At 49.6% G+C, this 22550-nt stretch overlaps 1 protein-coding gene across 1 annotated transcript in view; it reads right to left on the bottom strand.

The window, feature by feature from the left end:
* Nucleotides 1–22550, bottom strand: part of LOC119108164 (uncharacterized) — an 86638-nt gene that overhangs the window by 10373 nt on the left and 53715 nt on the right. The window contains exon 4 of the mRNA XM_037231743.1: nt 16625–16702. Within this exon, the coding sequence (XP_037087638.1) occupies nt 16625–16702 (78 nt within the window). The remainder of the gene's footprint in view (nt 1–16624; nt 16703–22550) is intronic.

The following is a 22550-nucleotide window of genomic DNA, read 5'->3' as shown; positions in this document are numbered from 1 at the left end:
CAGAGGGAAGCAAAAAGGAGCGAAAAGGTGGAGACACTACCCTTCGCCTGCCGCTGCCGGCGCTGGACTCAGGGCACCCTCGACTCATGCCACCATGAGTAACATTTACCTGCGTCATTCATCACCCTTTAGTTAGTTGTGCGTTCAGTCTGCATTGTTATATTCCGCAGGATGCAGGCGCAACTGCAGCTTTGTGTGAGTAAGTTTATTTGGAAATAACAGCCTTGCGAGGTGATGGGACTACTTCCCAAACTTTTTCAAATCTAAATCTTGTTTTAAAACTACCCGTCATTTGACAGTTTAATATTGCCATGGGTTCTGAACTGGGGCAACCTCATTGTTTCCAAATGTGTAAGACCTATGAGAAGCTTATTTTAGCTCCAGAATGGTGTAGTTAATTGGTGGACAAGTTTGGTGTCGAGTATTTATGTACCGAAGACGATTCACCTGGCTCGTTTATGCCCGCGTACACGTGATGATTTGATGCCGGTATTTTACAGGTCATCCGCTGCTCGACTGCTCCCCGTGTGACCAAGCTGTACCGGCTCCGGCGGTCCTGTCGCTGGACCCGAGTGGGCAGACAACTTACTGACGGACACGCGACGATCGGTTATAACCCAGGCCGGTACGTCACCATGCAGTCTAAGATAGAGGGTTATGACCCGGGGCGGTGCGTCACCATGCAGGCACGCAGACCACGTGGGAGTGGGGCTGGAGACGTTGGCCAGTTACCCGCTGATCGTATTGCGTGTGAGCTATGAGAGGGCATATATGAGATGCTGCTCAGGCGCGCAGGAGTGAGGCGCCCAGCCGTGTGTTGCAGAACGTTGTTGTGCCTCCAGCGGCTGTAGCCGGTGTGACGACATCGGTCACGGCTGGTGGCGGAACGACACCGGCGTCGGCCAGCGGCAGCGGGGCCGTCACGGGGGATGGGTGCGGGCCGTCTGACGCTCGGCTCATCCCGGAGTACGGCCGCTCATCGCACGTCGTAGAGTACAGGCGTCGGCCAGCGGGGGCGGGGCCGTCACGGGGGATGGGCGCGGGCCGTTTGACGCTCGGCTCATCCCGGAGTACGGCCGCTCATCGCACGTCGTAGAGTGGTTCACGCGCGCGCGCGCCGCGTTGCCGTATAAGCGTCGCGGAGTGGGCCCGACCGGCGTCCTCCCTGGGTGACTCACCGGCGGAGCCCTCGCCGTCTGGCTGCAGATACCAGAGGCATCGCGGGACTCTGCGGCCGCCGTACGCGACGCGTTGTACGAGCTCGCCACGGACCGTCTCGCGGACGTCTATGCGAGCCGCCGTCTGCAGCCTGATGAGTGGGCGGACGTATCCCGGGCACACCTGCGCCGGCTCGCCACTCTGTACGGTGAAAACCCGACATGCGCAATCACCTGTGCATTCATCTCCGGCCTGCCGGACGCAGTCCGTAAGACGATCCGGGCCGGCATCCGCGTAGTGGCTCGGGGCCACGCGAGCGTTCTCGCCCGGGCTCAAGAGGTCCTCAGCGATGAACGCATCGCTGTGGCAGCGGCCGTGGCGCGTGAGGGGCACTTCGACGAGGTCCGCTAATGCACATGGCGAAATATCCGCTGAGACGTTTAAAGGCATGCTTGATGCCAGATCTCTTCGTACCGAAACTTTTCAAACTTTTTATAACACTCGGCATCTCTGACGCAGCCGCGACAAAGCAAACTACTATATCCTTGTAGCGTTCGTGCTCATAATTATGCGGAACTTACAGGGCTTACTGATGGCCCTTATGCAGCTTGTTTACAGCTATTATAGAGCATACAGGGTTTACATACCTCAGCATGATCCAAGATAAGTGACCCTTGAAATGAGTGCACCTAGAGCCCATCTTGCTCCACGCAGCACAAATGTAAATAATAATGGCGCAGCCAGCATTTAACGCCCTTAAAGGAAGTGTTCCCCATTTACATGGGGTTTCGAACTGAAAAAGACATTTTGAAGACCTTTTGATGCTGTTAACAATTCTATCATTCTTAAGACTTAAGCCCCTCTAGTTTGAGCTACACGCCCGAGAAAATAGGGAAATGTATATTGAGAGAGTATTTCAATGTCACCTTGGTATCCATGACATCATAATTACGTCGTTCAAATCTTGCCATTCCATCAGCCATGCGGTGATTAATGCCGAAAAATAAAACGATCGAGGCGTTCATATCTGGCGTTTGTGAGGAATGGTCGACAAAGGACACGCTAATGGTGGGGGCCCCTCCTCAAAAAAGCTCAAACTTATAGTAACACAGCCAACCCATTTTGTCTGAAAATGTTAACATTCAGTCAGAGTGGGAAAGTGAGAAAAATTAGGCAAGTTAGTTTTGCGCTTGCGTGCTCGCAAATCTTAGCCAAACACTCCACGCCCAGCGCCGCAGTTTTCATGGGCCGCGCGGTGACGGTCATGCCACGACCCCGCGGATTACCTTCAGCGATGGCCAATAAACGGGCGAAAATGAGGACGCATGTGAAAGAAGTATCTTTGAGCCCTATGGGATATCAATTCGGTTATTCATAAGATAGTCCGGATGTATACGTCGCCTGTGTGATCTTAACATGGATAATAAAGCAAGCTGGCCTGCAGCGGCGCCGCAGAGTGTTGCTGAAATCTGGTGGTGGAAGTGTGTGTCTTTGGGACTTAACGACGCATTCAGCTGTTGAGGCTGTATGGCGTCGCCTCTCACCCTGGCAGGAAGGGCGGGCACCGCGGGGAATCGAACCCCGTACTTCTGGTTTCCCAGGCGCACAACGGTTAATGCAGACGCGTTAACCACTGCACTACGGGCACCCGCTGGTAGTGAAACTGGAGGAGTTAAAGTGAAATCTGTATTTTTCGTGTTGCTGTAACTGTTAATCTGTGCAGAGCACAACCTCAAAATAATAAAAAGATACGCCCCAGTCTAATCTTTGAACGTTACAAATTTAGTTTGAAAGACTTTTGAAAGCATTATTTCACGAGCTCCCATGCAGCTTACCACCCATCCCCAACCTGGGATCCAGCCCCCACAACTTCGGGAGGAAAGACGCTTAAATTAGGATAGGAACCCGTTCATTGGTGATTTTTAGGGGTAGGTTGAGTCATTTTCTCAGCTCAGTCTCTCCTAACAGCCCATTTTGCTCTAATACGCCCCTGTGCTTGGCCATGTCCCAGTATGAGAGTCGGTGATGATTTTACGAAGTTATTTGACCGATCTGACCTACTGGTGGCCTCGAGCCTGCACGCAGTCCATAATCCACCCGTAATGTGGCAGGCAGTATACTGTCTCGGCCCGCACCACACGGGAACAGCCATCATCACCCCCTACCTGCGTTGCATGCTTAACCGCTTTCAGCGTTTTTATCTTCAATATTATCATGGTCGGCGTCATGATATGATACGATTTGGGTGAATAAGGGAACTGTTTGTCTTACTGAATTAAGTTTGCTGTTTTGGGGCGAGCTGAGGGCTAGAGCTCGCCGGTCCACCATTGCCGAGGCCCATCAGCGTTCCTCATGTGCGCGTTTGGCTGTGGGACCTTGACCATAGTTCAGTTTCATTGTTTTTGGAGGAAGCGTCGAGTGCGCTGAGATGTGAACTGCACTTGGAACGATTTGGATACGTGCCATGCCGATACGCTACACTGCAGATCATGTCTTACGAGCTGCGTGTCGACGAGATACAGGATTGCTGGCATAGATGTCTAGATTTTCAACACGGATGGAAGTCAGTTAAGCGATGTGGTGGCACACGATGCCGTACTACCGTTGACCAGAAACCGATTACCTACGCAGAAGGCGTATGTGTATACCATGCCATTTTTCGCTGCCGAAAGCTCGCATAAAGATGGTTAGTTACCGACGTTTGGCTTTGAATTAGACTCAAGGATCGGTTATCTCCCACCGTTAATCCCGTCACGTTCCGTCGAATGAACGTACTCCACTGAAGCTGTCATTTAGTTCCTGGTTTGGCATGCTTTGAAAGATCCCCCAGGACCACACATCCCAAATCTTAGCGCTGTATCCGACCAACCACGAAATGTCAAAGAAATGCCACAAATTCTGACATTTCAGCTTTGGAGTTTTTACTTTGAAGCGTGTAACTAACAGTTTTTATGAGACCCCCAACAATACTCAAGTCGTCACCGTTACACGAAACCTACAAAGTTTTAACGTAAATGTGCATAATTTACATTTTCACCCGGCCTTTAGAGGCCAAGGCCCTGGAAACTGGAGGAAGAGGGAAGGAGGTGATATGGAGCAGGGGACTGATCCTCCAGCTTTCTGAAAATTTAGCATTGACCCTATGGGTGCTAACTGGAAAAAAAATCAATAAAACTGGATGTCAATTTCCCAATTTGGGAGAACTCTGGTTGTCCCTGTTGAAAGTTAATCTTTTCCTTTTCTTTGCCAGTACGACTTATAAAAGCTCGGCTGACACATCTGGCATGCGTTTGAGATCCTTAATGCCGTTAAAGTAACCTGGGTGTGACCTTAATTCTGCTAACTGAGGACGCAGCTGCATCAGCCCAGCATTTCGGAAAATCACATTATCTTTATGGCGTTGCACAGTAGAAATAGCCCTAAAATGTCATTTGGGCCCGCAATGTTCATTGGAGAACTTCAGTTTCGAGCCCATACATGTCCTCAAAAGGGAACCCGGCATTGTTGCTTCTGATATCATGCGAAACCAGATTATATCTGTTTTTCTGACCCAACCGGCCAGGAAATTGTCTGGTATTTCTTGCAATCCGCGGCTGGGCGGGAGAGGGCGTGGAAAGTTTATTTTCCCACGTTTTTTTAGAGAAAAGGTCAAAAATGAGCGCTCGCAGCAGTGCGAAATTTTCAATACCAGTTTATCTCTCAATTTTGCATCCTTCGTGCAAACTTGAAGTTTTGGGCTAACAAGATCAATGACCTAGGCCAGGTTTGAGGTCAACGTCCAGAAAATTTTGAAGTCGCATAACGTTTTTGTTGGTCACTTGCCATTGTTTAAACTTCCTATAGTAAAAGACTATGACAAGATATGTGGCTTGTTTGTTCATATTTTTTTCTCGGAAATAGCGAGGTCAGTAACATGAAGTCCTGTCAATGTTTGCTGTTTTTGGTAAATGAAGCAAATTCGTACTGATTATTGTGTAGTTCGTGTGTTCGGGTATAAGGAAAAGAGCACTGCACAATGCACAATCACCATGTGAGCACAGAGCACATGACCTTGGTCAAGGGTTCAAAATAGGCAGTTATGTAAGGCAATTTTGGACGCAGAATTCGAATACTCCAGTGAAAACATAACGTAATATCATGCTAATGCACGACGTGGTCATAATAGGTCATGTGCGGGCATGCAAGGACATGTGAGGTCAGCCCAAACCAATGATCTAGCAGCGAAGAGGCTAGATGAACGAGCGCGACGAGCGTAACCATCTTCACATCCACTACACTACATTTCACTACACTATCTTCACAAACACGATATGTGTATGTGAAGCTGATGTATAATTTCATGCATTAATATACCTGTTTTCAGTCTGTTACAAATGCATTGCCAAACGTCAAAGGAACAAACGAAGACAACAGCTATGCCATCTTACGTACCTGTACGCGTACAACGCACTATTTCTGATCAAACAAAAGCATTACACTGGTCACCTAGACCCGGTTCGAACTTAAAGTTTTTTATTTTGATTATTTCAAAACTTGACCTTAGTTGGCCTTGGGTGACCTCTAGGCCATCCCAAATAGGTACGCGTCTGGAATACCTTTGTCCCACGGCTGCATCTAGTAAAATAAACTTGGTCAGAAGCATTGAAGAGAAGTATCATTCTTGCAGGCAACTGGCACAAACAAATTGAATGGTGGCCTATATGCCCTGAGCCATTTGGGTGAACAGAAATGGCCGGAATGGATTCCTACAGTCGTAACCCTTATTTCCGTGTCCTCAATATCGGTCCTAGCGTGCTAAAACTGGTTTTTAACCGCATTTATCGGGACGACCTTTTTTACCTTCAGTGAACTCTGGTTACCTCATATTTGGCCCAAAGTCAAATATTTGATGTGCATTCTTCGTACTTTGATCAGACCTTCAAAGCGTTATCTTTGTTTTTCTCGTGCGGCGTCTGGAAGTTGGAGACCCCAGGAGAATTCAACTTTCCCGGCCGGGCGTGGCTGTCTCAGACCGCCGGCTGGGCGCGGGTTAACACTGAAAACCACTGTCACCCTCTTATTGGTTGCACATATAAATATTGTCATTCTGTCGGCCTGGCCGTTCGTTTTTGCGTTTTAATAGTTAAATATGCGCCGTGGCTGCACCACTAAGTCCGAAACGGGTGGGGACGGTTAAGGTAGTTATTTGCTCAAATTTTTGATTAAAAGTTACCATTACTGGAAACAAAACATGGTGGAATGATGCGGACTGCTGTTGGAATACGTGACCAGTCACATTTCTTTTAACCCTGGATGGCTAGAACACATGCCAACAAGTGTTTTTAGATGCACTGTATCGCAAAAAACAGCTAGGAAATACTTGAAAACGACGATTAAAAAACGCATAATGTGATGCCTTCAACATAGAAATGCCCTTGAGAATCCTCATGTCGACGTCGCTGTCAGATTACCAGGCCTAGTCTCGACTAGATTACCCCTACCCTCCCCCACACGCATCTGAATCAAGTGATGACTTAAGTTTGGTGGGCGAATGGCAAACATGGGTGTTACTGAGAAGTGTGTCGAAAAGCGTGATTTGTGATACTGAGACGAGCTAGTGGACAGCAGTTATGAATGGCATAACGACAGCAGTGGTTACACTATTCGAGATTTTAAAGCCATAAGCCGTAAACATGCATAACCTGCCAATATGCATTCCATGAGCTAGATATCATTCTTTGCCTGGTAGGCTGTAAGATCGCTGTGCTTGTCCGCCAGTGTGTGTGGTGCAGGCCGTCTATAATCGTACAGTTTTAGGCTTGAAGTCGAATGATAGCAGAAGCAGTAAGCCTATGTGCATAACAGCTGTCTAAAACGTTCCTTCGAACAGTTGCATGATTTCTACACCAAAAATTTGGGGTGTGGTAAATGGACGAGTTAGTGGCAAGTAAGGCGTCTTTATCATCATAAACGGCTGAACACTAGTTTAGTCATGTGTGTACAGGGCGGTTACAAATATGGCAATAACAGCCGTAGAGGCTTCTATCACACACAACTAACGCGATGCTTTGTGTATCGACTCGTGCAGGGTCAATCTCTTCAACTGTCAACATGCGGGGAATGTGGCTGCGCTCCCACATAATTTGAACCATGCGCCATATTGCAGACAATGCTTCAAAGACAATTTCCTGCAGACAATCGCACCCACAGCTCTGGCGACCAAAAGCTGATAAGAGTCCAAACTTGCCACGGGTATCCTTCATTATTCCCAGCTAGGAGGAAGCGGGTCAGATAAAGTTTAGCAGACGCCATAAATTGTCTCGCATGACCCATGAATGACTATCCCAGTCTGCAGGCTTGGTGATTATCACAACCGCATATCCTGAGAAGTTCGTGAACCATATGAATCGATGAAGCGTATGATGTGATGTCCATTCAAGATAATGTGCTCGGAAAACCCATCATGCTTTTGAAAAGGTCCCCAACAAGCATCCACAACAAAGCGCCTAATTCTTCTGTAAGCATCGCAACCGAAACGACCGGCATCGGCGGCTATGCCCTGATTGGCCGTGACTTGAGCTCGGCCGTGACCGTGTGACGTCAGAAGCAGCACACCGGTGGCGCAGCTACTCTGATGCGGTCGCTGCCGGTCACTATGCAGCGCGTGTCAGCTCAGTGCACGTGCTCTCACATGACTGCCGATTGTTGAGCGGCTGCGCACTGTCTCCAGGCGCCAGCCACGCCTTTTTGTCGGACCACAGGGCGTGCTGCTGAATAAATCGGAGCCGTCTGCCGCGGCGGTTTGGGCGTTTTCCCGTCCGAAATAATTGAGTCGCTTCGAATCGATCGACTTCGTCGGTGGACGCCGGACAAACGAACGGTCAAACTCTCAGCCGCGAGGATATTACCGGCAAGGGTCAAGGCCTCCGAGATTGGCCGTGTGATCAGATGCGGGCCCACTCGGCCGGGTGCGGTGAACGCGGCCTGCCAGGCGACGCACGAGACCTCGTGATCAGGCACGGACTCACTCGGCACTGCGCGGCGGATGCCGTCTGATGCCATTGTTATAAAAAAGAGCGCCACTGTCTGCAAAAAAAAATGTTCGGCAGGGAAACAAAGAACGGCCATCTGGTGACGCACGAGACCTCGTGACCAGACATGGGCTCACACGGCTCGGCGCGGCGGCGCGGCATGTCCGGCGACGCACGAGGCCTCGCGATCGACACGAGCGAGCTCACACGGCTCGGCGCGGCGGCGCGGCATGTCCGGCGACGCACGAGGCCTCGCGATCGACACGAGCGAGTTCACACGGCTCGGCGCGGCGGCGCGGCATGTCCGGCGACGCACGAGGCCTCGTGATCGACACGAGCGAGCTCACACGGCTCGGCGCGGCGGCGCGGCATGTCCGGCGACGCACGAGACTTAACCCGGCGAGTGCATGGGAAGCAATCCAGGGCGTCAACTTGAAGATCTGCTGAAAGCTGCTTTTGAAATAAGAAATGCGATCATTAATGCCACGCGCAGGAATCGCGCCGCAAGATCATCTCTATCATAGCAGAAATAAATTGGCGGCCACGTTCCATTCCTGCATGCCCTTAGTGATAAAAGCTGGAGAAACCTGACCCACTCCCAATGCGCCCGCTCGCAAATCGGCACTGATTGTGATAGAACGTGTTTCGGTCCTAAAATGAAGTGCAGTCTAACGCATTTAGTTCAGCTTTAAATAATGAAGAACACTATAAAAGCCACGCCGCCACTAATGCAATCTGGTACCTTGGTATTCATGGGTGTCAGAATGCAGACAGCTAAATAGTTGCAGGAGAACCTGAGAACTTCAAGGCTATTGACCGATATTGCAATACGAGCCGATCGCTCTCATTATGGCTTAATCGATCACAAAGAAAAAGGTAAATTATGTATTCTACGTACCCAAATTTAATATGCTATGATTAAACATCTGAGTAATATCACCGTGCAGAACAGTGTGCAGCCATTTTGCCCCGGAGCGGGACGAAGCGGAGCATAGCGTGCCCTTTCACCCAAAGGACCCTGATTCGTCGCCTCGTCGCTATCCCACTTCGATAAGCCGGCAGGTCCCTAACCTTATTCCTCGCAGAAAACCAGGAGAATGGAGATACAGATGGGTTGATATTTCGGCAAGATGCATTTATCGAAACAATAGCAGAAGTGAATTCAAACAGAAGCAGAAGTGACAGGAATAAGGTGCAATGGTCCTCGCTAATGCGCTATCCCACTTCGTCGTTGGATCGTTGGCAGCATTTTCGGGCCACACGCCGGGGTGCGCTGGTACTCCAGCTTAGTGCAAACGCGAGCCTGCCAGTCACCGCGAGTACCTGGCAGCGGTGCCGCAGCTCATGGCGCTCCTGAGCACGTTACTCACATCACCGCCAAATGAGCTGGCCCCTCCGTACATGGAACACGGGTCGTGGTCTGTACTATAGTATTATTTCAATAAACGTATTGATGCACTGCACACTGCCACTTGCCGTTTTCATCAGTCATCTCGTTCAAAAACAGCATTAACGGCGTCAATTCACCATGCGCCAATGCAAATTGAAAAAATCTAACACGCATGAAGTGGCGGAGCGATTCATGCGTTCAGCACTTAGGACGGGCTGGCAGCGCCGCCCACAGCGCCCCCAGCCGGCCGCTCCGATGCGATGAAAGGCGAGGCAAACTCGATTTCCATCTCAACTTTGTTTTTGCTCGCAGAACCATGAACAAGCAAATCAAGTTTCGGGTAAAAGTTGTTTTTCAGAGCTGGGCGGTAGGCACGCCGCCACTCCCTCTCGCCTTTGCCCGCCGTCCGCACGTCGCCTTCCTCTCTCCGTGGTCGGCCGCCGTCCAGGTGGCTCCGGTGTTGGTGGCGAGCCAGCTGGAACGTCTGCAACGTCTGCGTGCTGCCCTTTATGACCAGGGACGCCAGGGATGCTGCAGTGGAGGAGCAAGAAGCCTTGGATTTTCAGCATTTGGTGGCTCTGCGGTGGTAAGACGGGATCATTGTTTTGATGGTTTGGCACCGGATAGCTGCTTTGGTCACCAAAACTAGCCCCCCCCCTGCGCAATCCCGTCTTTCATGGCATGATTTGATTTATAAATTTGGTCTGTTTTTTTCATTCAAAGGTATTTCTGAGATAAAAGCTCACGTTACGCAAGGCTCGTATCGTGAATCCTGACTACCACTTTCCATCTTTAGATGCTAGTTAAACGGTAGACTTTTAGCGATAGCTTAATGTGCCACAATGGACCTAACCTGACGTCGTACGACTACAGTCACTGAGAGCAGGCCATCTCAGGAAGATGCAAACAGCGAGCGCCGAAGCGACTCAAAACCACCCACTCAGCCGCAGGCGCGCTTGAAACCACGCGCTCGCTCCAACCGATTGAACTATGGCGCGGACACATTTTTGTCTGAATCCAAGTGTCAAATAAAGATGCTTTAAACTCTGCAGCCACAATATGACTGTTCAAAGCAGCACATGGTTCAAACGTTGCCAAAAACAAGCTCTTTCGGAGCTGACAAGATAAAGCTTACATCAAATGAACACACGCTGCGCAAACATCAGAGCAGTAAACCGGCTGAGCTGATAATACGACAGCCTGCACTGCCATTTCATGCTTGATAGAAGACTGCGAACTCGCCCAGAAGGTTGCCATTGTGTGCTTGCACGGGTGCGACAGTTGCACAATGTGGGAAAGTCCTACATCGAAATTGTGCTGCAAAGCTACGTAATACCGATGCTTCTCAGGGCATTGATTTGTAAAATCTTAGCAAATGCTTCGGCTGAAAATAACAAAATGCCGCGTTATTTCGTCAGGGGAAAAATGGTCTGCAATCACTCAAAAACACCCACAAGGAGCTGTGAGGAGCTATAAACCACCATGTGTTGTAGCTGAGTAATGGAAAAACAGCCAGGGATAACAAAGTAGACAAAACAGCCAGGCATATACGGCAAATAAATCAAGAACTGTCGGCCTCCCTCTGTCAACGTCGCCATGTGGGTGAGCGGTGGTGGTTTGATGGCCAGCGCGCTCGGCTCCGAACCTGCCGGCCCTGGGGTTTAATCCCGGCCACGACACTACCGCATCCTACGTGGCACGTGGTAAAAGCATCCTTTCTTTAAATGACCCTGGCGGTGAGTGAGACGTAAAGCCCCCACCAGCATTACGACTGCCGCCATGTAAGACACGGCTTAAGCTCATTCGCAGCTGTTGACCATCATTGCAATGTAATACTTTTTGCACCAGGTATCAACAACCGGCGAAACGTCACCACCTCCAGGTAGTTTGTGAAAATCACGTCTGGAAAAACTTGCAGCTTAACGGCCTTACGACTCCTTGTCATTCTTTACTGGAGTGTGCCAACAGAAAATGATGGTCGTTAAACTGCCTGTTGATCCTCTTGCCTATAGCTGTCCACCTCATACTGCCGTAGTATTGAACTTTTTTGGCCGTGATCGCCGCATGGCTTATGGAATGACAGAATTTGAATGTCATTATTATGGCGTCATGGACCCCTGGTGATCTTGAAATAGTCTGCACGAAATGGTCCGCATATCTTCGCAGGCGTGCAGCTAAAAAACTAGAGTTTGTTAGGTCTTAACCCGGCATTGACGGGGTTACTCAGTGGCACACCGGTGATCAGCAGAGGCAGATTTGACCCTCCGCTTATCTTAAGAACAGCACGGCCGAATGGCAATTGCCTCGTGTTTAATTCCCTGAATGTTGGTGTCCTGTAAAAACTGTGGCTTGCTACTTAAAAAACAAAGCTGAAAAATCGAACAGGATCATCGGCAGACAATTTTGAATCCACTTCTGCCATTGTTTCGATAAAGGCATGCCGCCAAAATATTTTCTTTTGTATATTTTTATACCGCCATTTTCTTGTTTTTTTCTCACAGGAATAAGGCTAATACTACAGACTTGTCTTCGTTAATAATGTACCTCGCAAATGCACTTCATAACTATCTGACCGCTTCCACAACGCATTTCATTTAGGAACGTATCTCATGACGAAAATCATTCCCCCATGATCAAACATGCGACATAAAAAGGTATCTAATACTTCGCACACCGTACCAGGTCAACAGTCAAGGTCACGTGTCATGCAAACAAGAGCTGAAACAGAATACGTTATGTCTATTTGGTCTCTTCATTTCCGTCATATTTGAAACATCTAAACGTGAAGTAAGAGTCAATTGTGGATACCAGACCCGTGAGTGAGAGCTGTTGCTTGTTCATGAACCGTCTGAGGTCAAGCTTAAATGAATGATATTGCTGGTGGACAAGCGGTTGAATCGATTTTCGCGTTGTTTTTGACGGTCCAGTCCTTCCGACCGCACAACCTATCGATTTCTTTCAACTCCGCCGCCAGTCACGTGACCGTCGGTTTACGTGTGAAACTGGTAAGCGGCTTCCGCCGCCCCGTCACGGCGCCGCCGCGTCGCGGCAGACTAAAGCCCCCCCCCCCCCCCCGTTGCGGCGCCGCCGCGTCGCGGCAGACTATAGCCCCCTCCCCCCGTCACGGCGCCGCCACCATGTATCTCACGTTGTTACAGATCGTGGTCTAAAACGTAGTACAGGCCTCCTTCGCAGTCATATCGAGGACGCTTTTTCCATGTTTTAATTGTCTTGAGTCTGACATCAAAATATGCTGGGTGTACTTTTTATCAATTTTGTTTGCTTTTGAAACGCCAATCTTTTAAAGCGCAACATTGAAACAACATCGCAACAAGACCTTTGAATGATAGACTAATTGGGTAACATTTTCTGTTTACAGGTACCAAATGCGTGCTTTCGTTCGGCTTCTGTGTCAGTTTGTCTACGACTATGCGCTTTTGTGAGAACAAATAGGCAAATATGACGTCACCCTAACGTCTGGCGCGCATGATCTATTGTGGTCTCTTAGTTGGTATTTTGGCACCAGACGTAAAACTTATCAAGCGATAGCTATTAAACATTTTGCAGTGATCTCTCAAGGCGTTTGTTAATTACCAATAATTTTAGGCGGGGGGGGGGTCAGTTTTGACCCACCCCGGCCAATGGTGGTTTAAGTGTCGCAACGATGTGAACTATACCGAATTATTTTCAAGTTGGCTGTTTCAGTTCTAAACTGCATACAAATGTGGAACACTCCCTTTAACACAAACACATAACCATAAGGAACACAATGGTCTGAGTTCACTCCACGCATGTGTGCACTATCATTATCTTGTACACTTAAACTGCATGCGTAATTATGTTCTACGAACAACATTTAGACATCATATGTTGGCGAATTCTGTTTTATCAATTTTCATATCAACACCATCATGCGGCACCGACTGTGCCGAACAATATAACTTTTTTAAAGTTGACAGCTCAACAAGGGAAGTCGAGTCCATGTTACATGGTTCACGCGAAAGTAATCGCCGACAAGGCCTCAAGCAGTTTGACGCAACAGGGGTAGACGGGATGGCTGATTCAGTTATCTGCACGCGTTGTGCCCACAAACACAATGATAATGAAGATACGTTGTTAAAAAGAAGATCTGCAGCATGGGATGTAATGGATCGTTCTCAATCATTCCATTTGACGCTGCCTTGGGGTATTCAGCCATGCCCGTAAATATTATCGCGCCATAATGAATGCCGCACCATGACACTACGCGGCTGGAGGGACTGATTCAGTGTCTTGCGCGGTAGCAATGGAGTTCCGTGCGCCACACGGATAGTACTCACTGAGCCAAAGCACATCAAGAAGGTCCCAAGGTTTGTGTTTCCGGCCGAAAAAGATGAAAAGGTCGCCAGCAAGTTGCGCGAAAGGGAAGATAGGGTACATATACACGCGCACGCAATGGCGTTGGGTCATTCAGATCCGGGCCCGGTTTTGTTCCTTGCATGGTATGATTTTGCACCCTGTTAATTCTGTTTTCATTGTCAAATGAGCGGGGCACATTTCCACACGTCACATGCGTCACCCTGCTCCCTCATGCCCACCTTGGCGGGTGCACCAGTTCAAAATATGCACCGAATTTAACTTATCGATATGCATCCCTTCAAATACCAAAATAGCGGTTCGCGAACAAAATGAAGGTGAAACGGAAAAATATGGGCCTGACACTTGCCATATTAGGCAAGACAATATGTTTAGGGGTTCTACTCAGCTGTTACAGCCCGCCTTACCTTGGTCACCTGCCGAGCGCGGACGGTTTTATGAGAGGTGTACAAATATGTGAACAAGAGAAGCTCACATCCGGTATTCCGCCCCCCCCCCCCCCTGCAACGGGCCTGGCTCTGCCATACATCAGCACCCCCAGATTGACTGCAATCATCATTTCCATCATAGGCTATGAACTTGTCAACAAGTTCCTGCAAATTCCCCTGCCATTCATGTTTTGAACTTGGCAACCAGGCCGGCAAACACGCACTAAACCGCACAAACTAATGCCAGCATCTCATGTAATCTTCTATGAGGTGCATCTCACACTCCTCCCAGCTGATTGCGTATCAGGCTCACAAAATAATGAATCGATGCATGCCGTTAGCCCTTAAAAATCGTTTAATGGCACCATTAAATATATTTATCGCCAATTCATTTCTGGCGCAGTAAGGCGTCAATGATTGAGTATTGGAGAGGGTCTTTAAGTCTCCTAGCGCCCCTGGCGACGAGGTATGTTACTGGCGTGGCGCATTATATTGTGGGCACACCATCATGAATCATAACCTGGGTATAAAACGCGGAACGCGCCAGGGGCTCCGCTCAACGCGCCGTGATTGCCGCCTCATCCTAGCCGCCGCTCCGCGACGAGACCACTAGGTGCGATTTGGAGTGCGCCGCCTGATCTCTTCTTCTCCGCTCGCCAAGCCATCTGTGGGACAGCGCGCTACCTTTTCCGATCAGCGCTGACGGAGACGCCTCAGCCGCTTATTTCGAGAACGGGCAGCCGGCTGAGACGATGTCGCCTCGGTCCGTTCCGGTCTCAGAGTCAGTCAGATGGGCTGAACAGGCTGAGCCTGGCGCAATGCCTTCCGAACTTCCCTGAAGGACCCTCAATTATTCCGCTTCACTGCTTGCAATGGCTCGAACATTGTCCATCCATTACCACACCTAGTCCAAGGATATTATACTGGTCGATGGCCCGCACTACGCATGATCGGATCACATGTGCCTTGTTCATTTCACTTTTTGTCGTATGTCGTGTCTTTTATGCACAATCCTCGCCAAGGACCTCAGCCTGCACGCACCAGACGCTCATATGATCCAGTGCGCTGACGGCGCCCAAATCCTGATATCCGATGTCAGCCTTCCTTCCCTCATCCAACACATGCAGCTATCCTCCCGTTCCCATCATCCCGATTATGTGCCCAGAGTCTCAAGCCGAATGCACCCAAAGCCGAACTCCTGCTTGGCAGGCAGCGCACGGGTCAATTGGCAGACCGCGCGGGAGTCAGAGAGTCTTTGGCGTTCTATTTGACCGCCAGCTGAACTGGGGAGCGTAAATTAGCGTTGTAGTTCAAAAATGCATTGCCTTCCTGACTGGTCCTCGCTTCCTGAAACACTCCTGCAATAACGAAACTACTGACAATCGTGAGGGTTCCAATCATCTCGCGCGAGATATACTGTATTTCAATTTACGGTCAGGGGTTAGCAGTTACGACACCATCCGCTGAAAATAGTTAACTGTGCTGCCAGGGTAGCAACTGATCTCCGAAAACATGACCACGTATCCTGCGCGCGGTATACGCCGTACCTTGTGACACCTCAGCTGATCTGTGCAGTGCAAACTGTCATCGCTGCGCATAACGCCCGTGAGCGAGGTGAACACGCTGATCTGGCCTGTTTATTCCAAACACACGTCGGCGCGTGGGTCCATGGGCGGTCTACAGGAACTAGCAAGAGCGTTCCAATGTGAGGACGAGAGCACGCGCCCCCGGTTATGCGCGCGGCGGCAGGATAACAGTCTTTTGCATACCGTGCGGCTCGTCTGCTGAACGAGTTGCCGGCGGATGTGAGACGACTCGGCCCGACGAGTCTGAAGCGCGCCGCCACGTCATTCGTTCTGTGGTAGGGTTGTTTGGTGCTGTGCGCGTGTGTGTGTTTATTTTGTTATCCCTTCTTACTTTCCGTTGTTTGGACTGACTGTTTTGTGTCGCCGACAAATTACACGTAGTGGCCACGTGTTCGTATGTGGAGTGTCAGCTGATCTCAAATAATGCTTATGTCCGTCGCCGGCGGCGGCCGCAAGAGTCCAGCACACCACTTAGTCGTCGCTCGTGTGGCCACGAGGACGTGACCGACCTCAATCAAGGTCACGCGCCGGCTAAGAAGCCTCGTCTCATAAAACTAAGCCCTGGCACGACAGATTCGTTCGCAAGTGCCACTTTCCGCGAAAGCCCAGATGACCTATGGCGGATGATAAGGAGACCGGAGCGCTGACCATGGCTGGCTACCCAGACGCCATGCAGAATGTCTGGGGTCAGCTCACCCGAGACGGCAGAGGGCGTCATCACTCAGTGGTTCTTCGGATGACCCCATCGCGGCCATTGTGGCTGCCTCGGCAAACCTGTAAACGAAACGTCTACGTCATTTAGTCGCTCAATAGCAAAGGCAGTGGGAAAACCGCGCACGGTCCGCTGACACCAAAACCTGCATATAAAGAGCAAGTAATGACTTTGTCACGAGGAGATGCCTCAGAATTCCTATAAGCAAATCGTCTATCAGCTGACTGGTGCTGATAGCTGCAACCATAGACATCGTAACCGTTATCTAGTATCAACTGATACCAGTGGTATCAGATATATATGGCTGCAACAGCAGCCGCACAGTAATTATGGAACATAATTGGTACCACACGTACAACGCAGCACACCTACAACGCCACGTTTGGGCGATTGGTTAAGGTGGTAGGGAGGTGATAGAAAGGAGCGGGAGGATGGGGGAGGGGGCGAGGAGAGAGAGGGGATTGATGCCAATTCACTTCACTTCATTACATGTAGAGCCAAGTCAAATTAAAGTCAAGTCAAGCTTTGTCAGAACAGAGAGGAGGTGAGGGCAGCGGATTCTCCCTTAGCAACCGCTCATGGCATGAATGTTGTATGCATGCTGACAACGGCGTTGAATAGAGCTGAAATTACTCCATGCTTAAAAACATATCAGTAAGCGAGTGTCCCTGGGACGGCGGTCGCTAAACGCCGATGAGTGTCGGGTGGGTGAGCATGTCGGTCACAACGCACCCGTATACCATACATTTGTTTCTCGCTTGGATTGGAAACGAATGCCTTGACAAAAACAACATGAACACGCGGTCGGATGGGAGTGGGTTCATTTCACCCCCGTAGGTCTTTCCGGAATGATTTCGGAAAGGCGCGTAGTGGCCACGCCAAATTTTACTTAGCTGTAGACAATTGAACAGCGGATTGTTTGGTATCAAAATTTAGATGTTCTCAGTAAAATTAGACCATGCATTCCACGAAAACAGTTTCAAGGTAATGATTCAATCTGATACAACAATGAGTGTAAGATGGAGCTATGTATCTCCGAGATAGTTTCCTAAGCAACATAACAATTTAATTAAAAAATTGCAGTCACCTAGGGTCAGTTGTGAGGGTCACACTCAGGTCAAAACCAACCTGTTTTATTACTGTAGAGCTTTCTGTATGGGGTAGTTTCTGGTGCTTATTATACTTTGTTGATAGCAGGAACTGGATTATACAACTTCCACTGCAAGAGCAGCCGCACAGTAATTATGGAACATAATACATGCGCTTCCGTCTTAAATCATGGGTCGCTGGCCTTAAATGGCCCAGGTGAATATCTCATTTTGTTAGACATACTGCCTAGCGTAGTTCTTGGCCCTTATTCAAATGCATGAATCGAAACATTATCATATAATTTTGGTCTCCATGACCTTTGCATAGTCACATAAGGTCAATGAACTTCTATGAGCACCACTGTCCTTTTGTTCAAAATAGGTATTTAGGTTTACGGTGGCTACATGAAAAGGTTTGGGGACACTTTGGACACCAATCTGGAGTATGGCCTTGTTTATCCTTATTTGACCCGAAGGTCAAGACCTAGGAACTTCAACTTTTGACACACGTACAAGCCAACACATCATGTGAATTTGGGATCTTTAGCTCTCTTAGTTTTTGAGATCTCAGCGGGTCAAACTGACCCCGCCCGAACGACGGGTATTCAACCGGCCATCTGGGCATGGGTTAATAAATTACCATCGGCTGTGCAGAAAATCTTGGTCAGATCTAAGGAGCGAGCAAAGGCACCATCCCCACTGCTTCATTCGCCTAAGGCAGTGGTAGCGAAGCCTTTTCTTTGGTCTTCGCCGCCGGGCAACTGGCGCAGTTTCAAAAGGCGGCCTCGTCGGAGCTTTGATGATGGGGCGCCCTTGCACGTTATCGTTTGACTCGGTTCGACTCTTGCATGACTCGTTTTGCTATAGAATTGTCAACGCGTAAACGAATATTGTTGCATGCATACCTATCCCATGGAGGGAACACATTGGCTGCACGGTGAAGTTTTTATGAGATGAGGTTACGATTATGAAATGGCAGGTTTCTTTGGTACACCAGCAACTTGTGATCAGCCAAGCGACGTTGGCAGTAATGCTCTGCAAACTTTGAAAGGCAAGACGCTGGCCTTCAAGGCCTTTTGCCTATGAAAGACACAACGGCAAAACGGGAAAGGCTTTGCGGCCTGGGAAGGCGGCAAATAACCCCAACAATTTCTTGATAAGGTGATCTGAAACTGCTCTTGTCATCGCATTAGATCCTTGTTATACCATCTGAATCAAGTTCCTTGATGATGCGCGATGATTGTACGAAACAGATGAATTGAATAAAAATACGAGTCCCAGAGCCGGCGCATTGTCTGACACGACTGAAATGGAAAGGCCAGCTGGCAACTGGCCAACGAGGGTCAACCCAGACCCGAGGCGGCCGTGTCGCAGCATTGCGCAGGACGTAAAAGCCCCCGCATTCCTGCCTGGCGAACGGGCGGAGGCAAAACTAGCTGCTGAACTGGACGGCACGCTTGGGTGGTGGGTTCGGGGTACACGAACAAGCAACAAGCTATGCCTAGCAGGTACTCTGAATCCGAGGTCACCCATGCAAACCATTCGGAATAAATGTATAAAAAAACAGGCGTGACGCTGGCGTTGCACGGATACGCTTTCCACAAGAGCGTATCTCGCTCTTGCAAGAGCAAGAGTGCAAGAGCGTACTCATCACGAGCCGGCGCTTCTCGTAGAACGTGCCCCCCCCCCCGCCCCCTCCGTCCGGTCCGCGTCACATTCACGGTCCGGCGCCTGCGCCATGCCTGACCGCCCGCCTCGCAGACGGCCGCCGCCCTCCCTCCGGCTCGTTAGCAGCTGTTTGTATCCGCAGCGGGCGGCGCCCGCGGCCAAACGGTGCCGCCGCCGGCGCCCGCCACACCGACGTGTTTTCGGCCCCCAGTCAATCAGCGTCAATCAGCGCAGGCGAGGACCCCCGCGGGGATGATGCGGCTGCCAATCGCCCGCGACCGACCCCCCCCCCCCGCGGCCCCGGACGGGCACGCGGAAGGTCGGCCTGGGGCGGAGGCGTGCTGGTGTGCAGTGCACTGCGGATCAATCAGTCGCGTGCCGGATCAGCGAGAACGAGATGGCTGCAATGTACGCGGCGAACTCCGCACACAAGTCGGCGGTCGGCGAATGTCTCCCTCGTAATACATCGATCCGCTGCTTTCAGCGCCTACAGTGCCGCGTTGAAGGTTTCTCGGTCACTTTCACTGGCCTACCGCCAGTATTATTCGAGAATCCTGCAAGGCCTGGATGACTTTAAACAGCGGAATGTAAGCAACACGAGCAGCTGCCGTGATGCGAGCTCGATATCACTATCGCGTGTCGTCATTCGCAAACATCCCCGTCAGTGTGGCACGGAAGGGACCGTCTGTCATTCACAGCGCCACGGTCTCCCGTCCCTAATTTGTTCCTTTGTGTGAATTTGTATACGTCAGCGCGCCTGTCCCGAGCGACATCTGGCAAAATGAGCCGACTCTCTCCCTCCATTTTTCTCTCACATGCCCTCACATGATGGGGCACAGACACCCAAGGGAGAGGCCCGGACTCAGACCCCCCCCCCCCCCAGGGCCGATTTTTTCGTTTTTCACCAGGGAATGCTCCCGAAGGAAAGTTATGATTGGCGTGCTTCGTGCTCACCAAGCTCCAGGTCCCAAAGCTCCGAACCCCATACTTTCAGAAATCTTGCCTGCGGCCCTCGTCACATGTCAGACTGCTAGATCGATTGTAGATTGTCAGAAACAGCCAGGGAATCTGTGCAACCGCGGGCATGTTTTGCGTTGTAAATGATACAGTTCAGCGTGGCTGTGTTTGGACTGCCTCCACGTTGCAGTTTGGCAGAAAATGATAACTTCTCCACTTCTGAGAAATTAATGCAAGCGTTCTGCATTGCAGATTAGGAAGCCACTTTAGATCAAGAGCTGGTTGCCATCATTCTTGGCTCGGGTATAAGGCTTGACGGCTCGTTAACACCCGGAGCTTGTGAACGGTCTAGGTCACGTGGTACTGTGCCATAAAAGGAGGACATCTGCAAACGCTCGGGAGACTGCTTTGATCTCTGTAAACTGAAACCCGTATTGCGGATTTACTCTTCCAAATTTCGGTTTGTAGCTGATTATCCAAATTTCGGTATGTTACTAATGATGCTCTGCACTTCTGCCAAAAATAGGAATTGTGTTTTCGTGTAGAACTAAAATGAGGGTCACGCTTTCCAATTCAAAAGTGCCGGTTATCCAACAACACGTTTGTTCGATGATATTATATTACATACTAAAAGCTAAGCGTGACATCAATCTACTCAGCATCTAAAGGGTTTCATCTGTTTGCTTGACCAGCCACAAGTGAAGGGATGATTATGCCTGGATAAAAAAATACCGATTGCAGGGTTACCAGTTTGTGTCCTTTTGCGAATACTCTGCGCCCCTATCATCGTCAATAATGGTGGTCTTCTCACCATCCCCTCCCAACATTGGCTGCTATCCCCTGCTAATATTTTTTACATAATAATACCCCTCCCTACCGGCATGATTTACCCAAATCCACTCCCGTGCGTATCGAGTAGCATACAGGTACCCTCGACGTGCTGAAACATCCTGAAACTATGGGACAAACGCACATAGTGGCCACTAGGGGTACATCCCCCCCGCCCACCCAGTTTTTAGCGCGCGTTGATATTTACACGATCTAATGTTGACAGTTAAAAATTTCAGGTAGACACGAAAAATAAGAAGAGTGAGAACACGCGATGATGTTAACGACACGCAAGAAATAGCTGACGGCCGCGGCGCCTTCAACTCGTTTTTCAGCGTTCTTTTCTTCTTGTAGCCCCTCTCATTGTGTAATCCGCATACGCCCATGCAAACAATTCCATTGTAGCAGCGTTCACATCCGTTAGCGTTATGGCCATTGGAATAGATAACAGTGCCATTGTTTCAGGTAGTCGGAATTTGATGGAAATGCAAAACATGTTGATACATCAGAATATCTTACTCTTTAACATTAACATAAGCGATGACAATGTTTAGGATGACCACAACTTACAGGTCTCATACCTTTGCAGTAACAAAACAATGGTAGGTCCAGAAAGAATTGCACAAACAATATACTTCCGGCTAACCCTACCGCCAAATACGCTTCATTGTTACACAATAGTTACATAGTGCACATGGCACTTAAAATGGCTCCCGTAGATCTGGAAACGTCGAGTGACGGAAACAGTGTCGACCGTTCGTTGATGTGTTTTAGATATCACACGTGATGAGAGCATGCATTCGTCCACTCCAGTGTGCAACGTCGGATTGGATTGTTCTTTTCCACTGGATACACACGTCTGCCGTAGGCTCATGACGTCAGGCCACCGAGAAAAACCTTTGGTACAAGAGCATTTGCAGAACGATGCTTAACAAGTTCACGTTAATTGTCTTCACGCTAATGTTCTCTCGGGCGATATGTTTGGAAGCCAACTGGATATCATCGACCGCACGATAAAACAAGCATTTACGACGGGCCGCCATCATTATAAACGTCTTTCCTATACCACGGAAGGTCGTTTATTTCGGCGGGGGACGGCTGCTGGAAAGGGTGAGATTAGCGCCGTTTCAAAGCCAAAGTAGCACCATACATCAGTCACGCTTTGAACGGCGAAATTTACATGATTAGATGAGTATGAGCTCGCTATTAATACATTCCCCGACACCGCGCCGGCGAGAAAGCCAACTTGGCTGGCAGCAGAACCACCCTCGACACCCTGGCTGGGATGGATGGTGAGCGTAGCTTTGTAATACTCGTCCTGGTACTGGAGGAAACACCTTAAACAGCTCTTGCCTTTTGTATAATCGGT

Source organism: Pollicipes pollicipes, unplaced genomic scaffold (genome assembly GCF_011947565.3).
Source record: "Pollicipes pollicipes isolate AB1234 unplaced genomic scaffold, Ppol_2.1 Scaffold_6686;HRSCAF=7923_pilon_pilon_pilon, whole genome shotgun sequence".
Lineage (NCBI taxonomy): Eukaryota > Metazoa > Arthropoda > Thecostraca > Pollicipedomorpha > Pollicipedidae > Pollicipes > Pollicipes pollicipes.
Note: the sequence above shows the minus strand (reverse complement) of the source record. Positions and strands in the feature narration are given on the sequence as shown.